The following is a 13,283-nucleotide window of genomic DNA, read 5'->3' as shown; positions in this document are numbered from 1 at the left end:
TAGATGCTATGGCTCAACCTGTAATTTACAACCAATAGCCCAGGAGCACACAGATGTTACAAACATAGTCTTCGGAGTCTCAGGGATCTAGACTTGATCCTGCTTCGGCCACGAGCTAGCTCTGATTGCTAACAAGCTACTCGGTTTCATTGGGCCTCAGCTTTCTAACTGGAAAATGGCCAAGCATCATGCTTGGCACACAGTGCGTGTTCTGTTAGTGTTTGTTCTTTTTACTGTTAGTAAAGAGGACATTCTGTGGGATTCCTGCAGTTTCAAAGGATATGATGAGAGTACATAAGGAATTCCTGCCTCTGGCCAACAGTGTGTTTTGCAACCAGCACGCCAGGCTGCCAGGACAATATTAGTGACACACTGAAATTGAAATTTTATAATATATTTATTTTGAGTTTCCTAGGAAATACTCTGTAATCCTCTGAAAACCCAGTAAGCTCTGTAGCTGTGCAGATATCACAGCTTCATAAATGTTACAGATACCTCTATTCTGTGTGCCTGTGCAACGTGTTATTGCTGCACCTTAAGAAACCCCTGGATCTGCAGAGTGTTTATGGTATTTGTCCATTGCTATGGATACAGTATCAGAGGCAGGCGCCAGGAACATGAACAGGATGCAGGGGTTTAGGGCAGCTAACAACGATGGAAAGTATTCTCACTCTTAATGGGTCATTCTTGGATAACATTTGTAAAATATTTGGGAGGTGAGGCACGCTGTTGAGAAAATATCTTTGGATGTTTCATCCAACACTGCTGACAGGCAGCTTGGTGAAACATTGAGGAGTCAGGGACCGAGGCCTGCCGCCAAATTGGCTGTGTGACATTGGTGGTTACCTTGCTTCCTAGGCCCTCGGTTTCTCCCCGTGTCGAGTGAGGGGGTCTAGCTGAAGTTTGCTGCGGTCCCTTCCAGCATCCTGATTACAAGTGGCCACAAGCGTGGTGTTATCTCACATCCTGTGTAGTTTAATACGATTCTGGTGAAGTCAAGCAAAGTGAAGATAGATTTCCGGAGGCATCCAGGATGAGCTGTGCTACTTGGCCAGCCTGGGTTTTCTTTTTCTGTTGTTATCTGTCTTGTTCTCAAACCTCGTGGGTCCCACTTGGCTCTCACACTGTTTCGGAGACAGATTTTTTTCCCTCCGCCAAGGGAGCAACATGGAATGTGGGCAACTCAGCTCTTGTTGGCAAATTGTCAAGAATTAAATGAAAATCAGATGAAGTAACCAAACTCACACTGTCCTCGGAGTTCTCAACATGTCAAAGTTCAGCAGCAGTTGACATTCAGGGTGGGGCAAAAGCAGGTTTACAATTGTGAATACGGGAAACACTCATTTATTCTTGTATAACTATTAATTATTGTATTATTTTCCATATGAACAATGGTAAACCCACTTTTGCCCCACTTTGGATGACAACATGATTGGGTCTTATCACAACACTGTTTATTTAAAACACATTAAAACACTGTTAATTAAAAACACATGTTCACAAAACAACAGTGTACATTTTGCAAGAATACATGCACAGCAAACACATTGGAATCGTTGCCTGGGAGTGGGGGCAGGAGGAAAATGATGATAAAAGGAAATAAATCAAGAGGGAAGTAGACACTGAGACTCAAAAAGAGGGTAAAATTTACCCAAGATGATGTAGCTAGTGAATAGTGGGTAACAATTTGAACAGAGCTGTCACTCAAAAGCCCAGGACCCTATTCCATTACATTCTGCTGCCTTTTTCTTTATTTCTTTCTCCTTTTTTTTATTTTGTATGTACCACTAGGACTTTTTAAAAAATTGATTTTAGAGAGAAAAAGAGAAGAGAGAGAAACATTGATATGAGAGAAAAACATTGATCAGTTGTCTCCCATACATGCCCCAACCGGTTTTCAAACCTGCAGCCTACGTATGTGCCCAAATCAGGAATCAGACCTGCACTTTGGTGTATGAGATAATGCTCCCACCAACTGAGTCACCTGGCCAGGGCTCTACCATTTATTTTGAGAACATGAGGACTCTAGAGGGTTAGCAAGTGGAAAGTTTTCCAAAATTTATTTCTTAATCTGGTATACCATTCTCCCAGGGATGAACACTCAAAATACCAGGGCAGGTGTTTGGTGAAACAGCCTCTGCCTATTTTTGTCTGGGGAATCTACACTATGGTGGCATCTAGTACAGGAACTGACACCTGGGGAAAAGGGAAAATAAGAACATTCATATGTGTTTGCTTTGCAAAATTTCACACAGGAAAGATAAAGTAGAAATGAATGATATTTGTTATGTAAGGTAAATGAAAATAGGATTGAATTTTCCCTATTGCTAAAAGGGAAAGATCTTTTCCCCCTTTTCTTTTTTTAGAGCATTTCCTTGAGAAATTATATTTATGAGTCTATAATCTATCTATCTATATAAAAGCCTAAGCGATTGAACTACCGATGACTGGTCAACTGGTTGCTATGACATGCACTGACCACCAGGGGGCAGATGCTCAATGTAGGAGCTGCCCCCTGGTGGTCAGTGCACTCTCACAGCCAACCTCCCGTGGTCCCTCCCCCAGGCCAGCCGCCCCCTCGGCCTGCGATTGGCCCTGATTGCTGGCCAAGCCAAGGGACCCCACCTGTGCACGAATTTATGCACTGGGCCTCTAGTTAATATAATATAATAAACATATTATATACAACATGATATATTAATAACATATTACAACATATAACTAATAGAACATATCAAACAATATAATTATATTTATGAATAAACCATATTTAAAGTCCTTTCTCTATCCCTTTAATATGCATGTAAAACCTAAATAAGTCTCTTAACAGCATTGCCATCCAGGAATGTTTTCCTTGAAATGTAAATACCAAGGAAGATAGCTCTCTAGTCTCCCTGCCATGGTGGGAGTTTAGCCTTGCTTGAAGCTGTAACTACAAGAAGATGGAGGCAATTAATACAGATGACACCCAATTACCAGGGGACTTTAGGAGCAATTACGAAAGCATGTACAGAAAATGATGCTGCCAAGTACTCCACAGGAGGACTAGCTACCATTTATCTTTTTTATTTTTTTAAAAGAGAATATATGTTTATTGCTTTTAGAGAGAGAAAGGGAGAGCGAGACATTAATAAGAGAGAAACATTGATCAACTGCCTCCTGCACATTCCCTACTAGGGATCAAACCCACAACCAGGTATGTGCCCTGACCGGGAATTGAACCAGTGACCTCTTGGTGCACAGGGCAACATTCAGTCAATGGAGCCACACCAGCCAGGGCTCTACCATTTGTCTTGAGAACATGTATGTAATGGTTGGTATTTGCTTGGCCATATAGAGGGTGATATTTCTTTCTGCCTTTGCAATCTCATTAGCAGACTGATTGCCTGTGACACATATTACAGTCTGGTTTAATGCTTATTCAATAATAAAACTGTTCTTTCTTTTTTACATTTTGGAGAGGATTTTCTGGGTTAGCAGGAGATTTTAAAATACAGTTATCTGTAGGTGGTGGGTGTGAATGAGCTGACAGGACAGAGGAGGGGATAGACTTCTCTGATGTCTTTTTATATAGTGTTGCCTTTTGAACCTTCTTGATGGATGTAAGAACCATGTTAAAGGATATAAGAGAAAATTATCAAGGATGGAGGGAAAAGAAAACCCTAAAATTGAATACAAATTAGCAAATGAATCTAAAACCTAATACCAGTTAACAGCATATTCACAAAAAGAAAAAAACTATAACTCCTATGACATATATTGTAAAAATGGAAAAAACTTCAAAAAAAGTTTGCTGTTCATAGTATTATTGGCTAGCAAACTGAGATATTTGGAAACTATTCTGTGCTTGCTGTAGGATTGAGTGATTAAATAAATACACTGACATTGTTCCAACTACAGTTCTCCCTGTGGGAGGAGACACAGGAGAGGAAGAATGCTCTCTTGTGGGAAGAACTGGAATTACAAGGTGTCAGTATCTATATATATAAAAGCCTAATATGCAAATTGTCCCCTCGGAAGTTCGACCGGGAGACCTGGAGTTTGATCTCTCACTATGAGGTGTGCTGACCACCAGGGGGCAGCACGGAATGAAGGAAGGCCCCGGCTGGCAGCCGGAAGGCCCTGATCGGCCCTAATCACCAGCCAGGCCTAGGGACTCCACCCATGCACGAATTTCATGCACCGGGCCTCTAGTCAATTCATGATTAAAAAAAAAGTGCATCCTTAGCTCTGTCCATTGAATAGTTCTAAAGCAATGACATCATTGACAACAAGGGACACAACAGATGTTGTTTAAAAATACTTTTCTCTAATAAAAGGAAGCCAAACTGCTTGGAAAAATGGCTGATTCTAGGACTAGGGTAGGAAAATGACAACTTGTTGAAAATACTAAAAAAACTGATGAGGGCATTTCAAAAGGACACGGGACCACCTTGAAGGGGCTCCCATTGGCCAAATTTGAGCATCTAAATAAATAATTAAGGAGGCTCCAGGAAGGGCTGGGTCAAAGATAAAAATATGATTGCTCTCTGTACTCTGACCTCAATGGCGAGTTATCTAATATCTGTGTTTTCAGACTCTCCATGTAAATACATATAGGCTCTCAGATGGCAAGGTGTTTTGCTAAAGACCTCTTTAGCAAAATATATAACCTTTAAAATAGAAACATAACCTCTTAAAAAACCCAAGACTCATTTTAAAACCATGATTTATAAAACACATTTAGACTTGGATTGCCTAATAATAAACTTGGTGAATGTAGGGAATAGTGTTAGTTTACTAATCTGGCCTGTTGCTGTTTAAGTTGTGAGGTCATTGGTTTTTTGAGTTTTTTTCTATTGATCCTTTCTTGTTCTTCCAAACTCTACAAGCTCTTGACAATTATTTTGGGGTGGGAGGAGGAAGTGGGTAAGAAAACAGTTTAGTTTGGCCTCCACAGCTGCTTCTGTTTCCAGACAAGGTCTGGGCCTGGAGAGGGTCTGCCTTGGGCCCGCTGGTAGTGTGTGGGTTCTTGACTTCATGTAGGAAAGATTTCACAAAAAGAATCCAGGTGATCTTGAGAGCACGTTTATTAGCGTGCAACAAAGGAAAGGTTTCAGAAGAAGCAACGGGAGTCAGAGAAAATGGGGGCCTTGGAGACAGGTTCAGGGGGTAGGCCCAGGACGCGCTGCCGCTGCCCACTAATCCCCAGGTTGTAAGTCTTGTGGGGACCCACAGAGTTTAGAAGAAATACAGCAGATTCAAGGCGTGGGTGTGCTCTAGTGAGAGCCTGCTGTGGGTCCTTTGTCTTGAGGGCTTTTTTTCTTTCTTTGGCTGGTGGAAATCCTAGGGGAGAACTCAGGGGAAGGTCTTAACAGAATAATTAGCTTTTTAGGTGTGTCCTTTAATATGCTAATTTATCAAAATGTGTGCATAGAGGGGTCAGGGTTATTTTCTGGTTAGTTTTATTAAGTTTTAAAAAATATATTTTTATTGATTTCAGAGAGGAAGGGAGAGGTAGAGATTGAAACATCGATGAGAGAGAATGATTGACTGGCTGCCTCCTGCACGCCCCCCACTAGGGATCAAGCTGGCAACCCAGCATGTGCCCTTGACGGGAATTGAATCCCGGGCCCTTCAGTCCACAGGCCGATGCTCCACCCACTGAGCCAAACTGACTAAGCTGGTTAGTTTTATTTTTAAAGAATGTCATGCCCTGGCCAGTGTGGCTCAGCTGGTTGGAGCATTGTCCTGCACACCAAAAGGTTGAGGGTTTGATTCTCAGTCAGGGCTCATATCCAGGTTGTGTGTTTGATCCCCACTAGGGGAGTGTATGGGAGGCAATCTATGTTTCTTACTTCAATGTCTCTTTCCTTCCCTTTCCTCTTAAAAAAAAAATAATCAAGAATGTCATTAAACAGGGACTAAAACCAAGGCCTGTCTGGCCTGGGATGGTTTGGAATGGTTCTGTGACATACACAATCCTTCTGCGACTTTCCTAGTTCCTTTTAGTTGGAGTTAGAAATAACTATCTTTTTTCTATTTCCTTACAAATATATTGCCATAACCTACACCTTTAATTATCAAAGCCATATAGTTTTTTTCTAACTTAATTAGAATTCTTAATTCTTAGATACCTTAATTTTTAGTGACAACAAAAATTAGTATTTTTAGATTGGCAAATTTATGAATACATTTCATAACTCTTAGAAACAGGATTTTTGTTTTTTGCATTGGCAAATACTTATTTTTAAGAGGTATGAGAGATAACATGAACTTTTTCGGTAAACCCAGCCAAAACAAACATGTTTTATGCTAATAACTTTAAAAGATATTAACTTAAATGATCTATTTGGATTCTTAGTGATTACTGCATTTCTTTAGTGGGCTCAAAAATGAGCTATTTCATTGCCTAGTGTCCTTGATGCCTTTTACAAGGCTGAAGAGGCGGGGGAGATACCAAGCTTGAGGTTTTTATTTTTAATATATTAAAATAGCTGCTTGAGGTTTTTATTTTTAATATATTTTTATTGATTTCAGAGAGGAAGGGAAAGAGATAGAAACATCAATGGTGAATCATTGATCGGCTGCCTCCTGCATTCCCCACACCGGGGATTGAGCCCAAAACCAACCAGGAATCAAAGCATGAGCTCCTGGTTCATAGGTCAATGCTCAACCATTGAGTCATACCAGCTGGACTGGTTAGCTTTATTTTTAAAGAATGTTATTAAAGAGGAATCAGGACCAGGATGGTCTGGAATGAGTAAACCATTTGCTTCTAAGTGTCTTTGGTTAGGGGAGATAAAACTTTGTGACTCATTAGCTGGCCGTAAATTGCTCAAATTGTCTGGCCTTGTTTAATTATTTCATCTGCTCCTTTATTCCACTTGTCAAGAAATTTGCCTGGCTTCTATCCTGCCACTTTCACCAGAATGCCTCTAGCCTTTCACATCCAAACTCATCATAAAGATGTTTCTCTGTATCAGCACTATGACTGCCATTCAAAGCCAAGATGTCTCTGTTTGTTTATTTTTTGCTTCACAGGCTTACTTCTAAGCACCTGTGCTGTGGGGAAGGGGAGAAACACAAGGCCCAGGGAGAGCCTGGCCTCTGTGCAATGGTTACCTCACCTGGGTGGGATGCGTCCATGGGTCTGTAAAATGAGTGACCGGCACCATTTGTCCACTAAGATCCTTTTGTGCTACAAGCCATGATAATGCCCCAAATGAGATTACAGGGTTTTAGGCTTTTGGCATTTAAGAAGCCAGAAAAGTCAGAGGTTTGGATGAATGGGACAGAATATCCGATCTCAGGGGTGGGGGCAGTGGAAGGGGACAGGAAGAGATTAACCAAAGAACATATATGCATAACCTATGGACACGGGCAATAGCAGAGGGTGGGGGCTGGTTGAAGGGGGGCAAAAAGAGAGAAAATGGGAGACATCTGCAATACTGTCAACAATAAAAAAAGGCAAAGTCAGAATACTCCTCTCATTTGCTGTGTAGATTGTATCATAAGCTAAATTAAGTGTTAATGGAAACTAGAGAATAATCCTGCAATAAAAGGAGACTCTCATACCAGGCTGTGGCTCAGTGTGTGTGGAGAAGTTAAGTGGGTTGCGGGCAGCTCTCTAAGCATAATGAGGAGCGTACGAACCACAACCAGGGCTTTCTGTATTTCTTTCTCAGTGGGAAAAATACCCCTGCTATCTGAACTGGACGGACAGTTCTAGAATAGAGTCTATTTGAGAAAAGGTAGGATGAAATGTGTGACAACATATCAAAACTGACATATAAATACAGCATTTGAATGGAGAGACAATTCACAGCATTTTATTCGTTAATCCATTTCATTCAATAATGCACCATATTGTTCCCGGCACCCTTAATACTACTGTCATTATTTCCCTTGGAGAGGACCATGCTTTTACAAAATCTGAGTTGGATTTCCATCCATTAACTCTAAAATATTTTACCTTACCAAAAAGCAACCCCTAATCAGCTAAGATGGAGGTGGTATGGGTAAGATGTGTCAGTCAAAAGGTGGGAGCACAGGTATACCAACAAGCAAATTTAGTACGTGGCTTAAACCAGATGGCAGAGAGAGAGGTAGCTGGAAATACTCTGCCAAATAGGTTAGTCTGCAGAATTGGAAAGGTAAACCCTTTTCCTATTATCTACTCAAGTCCAACCAGAGAATATGAGATAATGACTGACTAGAGGGGCGTAACTTTCCAGAAAATAGAAAGGTGGAGTAAACACGCCATCCTCAGACAAGAGTGAGGCTGGATGTCAGTGCAGGGAAAGGGTTGGAGATCTCCTTTAAGTTTGCTTTTGGCGTTTTGGTCTGTAAGCGATCAAGATGGAGAGGGAGGCTATCCCAAAGAGGAACGTCTGCAGGAACCAGAGCAGTTGAGCCCGACCATTCGTGATGCCTTTAGACCTTAAAAGAAGAAGAAACAATTTTAATATTATGGTTTCATAGTTATTATCTTCTATTTTTTAAAAATGTACTCTTCTATCTACTTTAGTTGGGTTTATCTTGCCTTTTCTTCCAGCTTCCTACCTGGAATGGTTAGTTCATTTATTTTCATTTTCCTTGTGCAGTTAGGACGGTACACTTTTCCCTGAGAAGCAGCCTGGCTACTGCCTAGAGCTGTATCATAAAACTGTTTCTCACATGATTTTGATGAGTGGATGCGTTAAACAGCATTGCGATGGCTTCAGAGCAAGTGTGTACCCAAGAAATATTATTTTTATTATTAAAACACAGTAGTAATAAAGTACTACATTTTCCACTTTTAGAAATAATACAGCAATAATAGAGGTGACTGTTAATCTTGACTAGAAAGAAAATCAACTGCAAAGCAATTTGGCATCACTATAACTACCTCTTTCATTACACCATCCTTTCTGTATATGTTACATGAAGTACAAATGTAAAGAGAATCTTTTCGCCAAAACCGGTTTGGCTCAGTGGATAGAGCATTGGCCTGTGGAATGAAGGGTCCCGGGTTCGATTCCGGTCAAGGGCATGTACCTGGGTTGCGGGCACATCCCCAGTAGGAGATGTGCAGGAGGCAGCTGATCGATGTTTCTAACTCTCTATCTCTCTCCCTTCCTCTCTGTAAAAAATCAATAAAATATATTTTTAAAAAAAAAAGAGAATCTTTTCTATTACTTTCACACAATAGTAGCCTACACTGGCATCCACTGAGTGACGTTTAATCCAGGGGCTTTTAGCTTGCATTGCACCCCAGAATTATTTGTGGGGCTTGTAAAAATAACATGTCTGAAGCAAGGCTGAGCAAACTGGGATCTTGTGGGTCTGGAAACCAGGCTTGTGTATTTTGAAAAAGCTCCTCAGGTGACTCAGTTGTAAAACTAGGACTGAGAATCACCAGCCCTGGTCAGGGGCTAAGCTCTTTTTCAGGGGATCATACACAGACATTTCTATAAAAAAAATAAGAAAAATCATCTAAATTAAGTAACTAAATAACTGATTAGCTATCACAAATGAAATAAATTCACTCATTAAATATTTATTGAGTACTCCCTCTGGGCTCGGCCCAGTATTAGGTGTGGGGATTCAACTCTACCCGGAGAATGCTCTCAGTCTACAAGTCCATGAATTATTTAAATGTGGCTCCTCTCAAATTAGATACCAAGAGCAAAGCAACAAATACCTACTACACACACTTACTTGCACAATACCATGGCATACAAGGACTCTCCCACGTGAATCAGCCAGGCAAGCCAGTACCTGGAACAGAAGTCAGCCAGGTTTAAGGTGATGGTTATCTGCTGATGAAATCTAACCCAGAAACCTTCATAAAAAAGAGTGCTTTACTGTGAACTAGCACCACTCAGATATCTAAAGGCCACTGCAGGCCTCCCAGGTCTACAGTGGGACTAGCACTGCAGTGTCCGCGTCCCACTCCGCAGCCCTCCTCACCCATTGCGCAGGAGGGTGTGATGATGGTCCACCAGGTACTGAGTGAAGGCGCCCAGGGGCCCGAGGCTCTGGTAAGGAATACTCTGAGGCCAGAAGACAGCCCACTGAAAGAGAACCAGAGGCACAGAGCACCTATCAGGTCACTGGAACCAGCAAATGTTTATTCTTGAGAGAGGCTAGGAAATAATCCTGATTCTACAGTAAGAACAGACCAAAGAAACTGTGAACTAAGACATCGGAGGTGCCACTCTTCACTTCTATTTTCTAAATGCTGTTCTAGTGGGAGATTTATTCTGAGGAAACTATGTGGGTATCAGACTCAGTGCTCAGGCTGGGTGGCTTCTATTCTTAATGAATTCCATTAAAACATGATTTTATACAGGTTATTAACAAATTTTAAGAGTTTCTGTGCCCTGACTAGTTTCTTTGCTGCAGAAACTATGGCTTGAGGCAGATCTCCATTTAATTTATAATCCCATCGCCTCCTTTCACTTTCTCTATATCTAAAACTGGGACTGATCCACTGCACAGAATTGGAAAATAAGTGAGATCAGGTTTGTGACGTGCTAATAGCAACCACTTAATCACATAAGGTTTTTGTAATCGTAACCATTTTCCCTCAGTCTCTGTGTTGTAACCTCTGTCACCTTAGGCTTTTGAGAATAATTAAGTCCCAATAGGTCCAAATTTATTGTCCCATTCATATTCAGCCAAGAGCAGTACTACCTCTCCAGTTATGTTGTTACACACCTAAAATTTAAATAAAGCATAAAACATCACTCCATTCTCCCAAACCAAGGGGAATGGGAGGGGCAGCATCTATCCACAATAACCCAATCTGAGGCCATCAAAGCTTTCCTCTATCTATATTCTAACTAATCAGAGATGCAGAATCATAGGACAGAAATGCGCCTTTGAAAATTTTCAGTTCATATGGGGAAATCAGGAAAAAGGTGGTCCGGTTTCACAACACACACTGTGGACACAACAGACACACTTTTAATCCCCAATCTCCAGGATCTACCGGGCAATATCCAAATAGTTTTGCCTCCATTCAAAATTACACCAACTCAGTCCCCAACTTACTTTTCCAGAAGTTTTCCCCGTTATCTTTTATAAACGAACTGTCAAAACAAAAACCGCCCCCCTTCTCATCAGAGATCATCTGCCTTGGTTCCACATCTACACCATAACATTTACATCCTCTCTAACCCTTCTTACCAATTAAGTGTCAACCATCCTTTATCTCCGTTTTCTAAGCAACTTTAACTGCCCCAACATTCTGCTTCGGAAACCCTACTCTGACTTGGCAGGCCGTAAACTGGCTTCCTGGGTGAGTTCTGAGACTCCGATAAATCGTAGTAACCTTGGAGCGGAGGGAACGCAACCGCAGGAACCCTTAGGAGTAGAAACAGACCTGTGACCCAATAACTTCCGCTTACTCCAGTAACCTAGGCAACCGCCCGGCGCGCAGGCGCAGAACCGCGCTCCCTCCGAGCCCCTCGCCCTATGAGGGCCCGCCGGGCGGAAGCAGGTGCCCCGCCCCTCCACGCCTCACCGCGAAATATCCCAGCGCCAGGGCTGTGGCCAGCGTGGGCAAGGGTCTGGCTGCGCGGAAGTAGTCGGTGGCCGCCCTGCCGCCCTCCGACTTCGCCACCACCATCTTGACACTGAGCCGTGGTGTGGAGAGCCGTCCCGCCCCGCCCCCGCCCCATACCGGGAAAGCCTGCGTAGCCGGTCTCAGGGCCCGGAGCGCCGGCGGGAGGCGCGGGCCGACCAGTGCGCCTGCGTCTCGTTCCGGGCTGGTCTCAGCCGCGGCTCCGAGAGCAGCGGCGCCCAAATGCGCCTGCGCGACCGCCTGCCCCTCCCGCAGGCGTGGGCCCCGCGTTCAATGGGGCGTTCGTTCGCTCCCCTCGCTGCCTTTACCGTGTAATAGCCAAAGGAGAGGGTGATGACCGCGAACCAGAACAGACTGCCCCTCTGGAAGTACGCCTCGTCGCCTGCCGCCTTCCCCATCGCGGCAGCTCGCCCCGGGAGCGCTCAGGGCCCGCTCGCTCGGAGGCGGGGGCCGGGGGCGGGGCCGGGCCGGGGGCGGGGCCTCGGCCAGCGCCCCTCCCTCCTCCCTCTCAGGAGGGAGCAGATTCTGTGGGTGCCGGAACGCCAAGGGCGGCTGTTGCTGGATTCTAGCCTGAGGGCTGGACCTCATCTGCAGGGTAGACCCCTCTCCCACAGTCACTTTCCCGCGTTTAAGATAAAGTGTGGAACTAGGATGGTGCTTTACGTAGAAGTCTACTAACCAGGAGCCTCATATTGGAACTTCAGCTCGGCGTGCCCTGCGGGAAGCAATGCTCTTCCTTGTCGTTCCGTGTCTGAAACCTCAGGGCACAGCAGCTATGAGCAGGCTGTGGAGTAGGTTGCCTGGGTTTAAGCCGCGGCTCTGCCACTGACTTTCTGCGGAAGCTTAGACTAGTTACCTAACCCTTCTGTGCCTCCATTTAACTTCTAACTCGAACTCTCCACAGGTGATGGGGTGGCTAGGATTTCATCCTCCAGGATCCTGTGTCGCCACCCCCATCATAACTCTCATCTCTCGCCCCATGATCATTTAGCTCTCTCCCCTCTGGATGGATCAATGACCTAAACATTGAAAACAATGCGGGAAATATGGAGAACAGTTTTACAACTTTTGAGCAAGTTGTTAAAATTAAAAGCCGTAGAGGGAAAGATTGAAAATTTAACGGCATCTAAATTTTAAAACTTCATTCTTATGAAAGGCACCATAAAGTTGAAAGACCTGGGAGTAGGAATTCATATATATATATATATATGTATATATATATATATATATTAGACAGATGAGTGAAGGATATGAATAGGACCTCCTTAACAGAAAACACGAATGGCCAAGAAACACGAAAAGGTGTTCAACTGTAGGGCAATTTGGGATGTGCAAAACAAAGCAAAAATAAGATACCGTCTACTCTCCCCCTCCCCAATAGGATTGGCCTACAAGGTATCAAGACACACTATAAAGAACTATAGTAAAAAGCATCTGGTATTTGACACACAAGTTAGTGGAAAATGATACTCCAGAGATAGATCTGACATTTATTTTAGGATAAAGCTGACATTTCAAATTAAGGATGATAGAAAGAGTATTCATTAAACTATTTTTGGATGATTGGTTATCTATTTGGGAAAAATATTTAAGACTCTACCCTCAACCCAAAAGAAAAATGCAAATAATGCAGTAACATGAGTACAGAGATAATAGTCCCTCTAGGGAAATTATGATGATGTAGAGTGGGATGAGCATGTGCCGATATAGAAAAAAAAAACACCCCACATTT

The 13,283-nt window shown here is 43.0% G+C and overlaps 1 protein-coding gene across 3 annotated transcripts; it reads right to left on the bottom strand.

Moving 5' to 3' along the window:
* Positions 1–7,789: 7,789 nt before the first annotated feature.
* On the bottom strand, positions 7,790–12,026 carry LOC132214783 (transmembrane protein 254-like). 3 transcript variants are annotated; one of them, XM_059662217.1, is made up of 4 exons: positions 11,860–12,018; positions 9,934–10,037; positions 9,682–9,741; positions 7,790–8,421 (listed from the first exon to the last, which is right to left on the bottom strand). In XM_059662217.1, the coding sequence occupies exons 1-4, from the start codon at positions 11,947–11,949 to the stop codon at positions 8,301–8,303; spliced, it is 375 nt and encodes a 124-aa protein (XP_059518200.1). In that variant the 5' UTR covers positions 11,950–12,018; the 3' UTR covers positions 7,790–8,300. The 3 variants fall into 3 exon arrangements, with proteins under 3 accessions (XP_059518200.1, XP_059518199.1, XP_059518201.1); XM_059662216.1 differs by lacking the exon at positions 11,860–12,018 and adding an exon at positions 11,492–11,639; XM_059662218.1 differs by lacking the exon at positions 7,790–8,421 and having other exon boundaries at positions 9,678–9,741; positions 11,860–12,026.
* Positions 12,027–13,283: the final 1,257 nt, after the last annotated feature.

The sequence above is a fragment of the Myotis daubentonii genome, chromosome 13 (assembly GCF_963259705.1).
Source record: "Myotis daubentonii chromosome 13, mMyoDau2.1, whole genome shotgun sequence".
Classification (NCBI taxonomy): Eukaryota; Metazoa; Chordata; class Mammalia; order Chiroptera; family Vespertilionidae; genus Myotis; species Myotis daubentonii.
The sequence above is the reverse complement of the archived record's forward strand: the minus strand, read 5'-3'. Positions and strand labels throughout refer to the sequence as shown.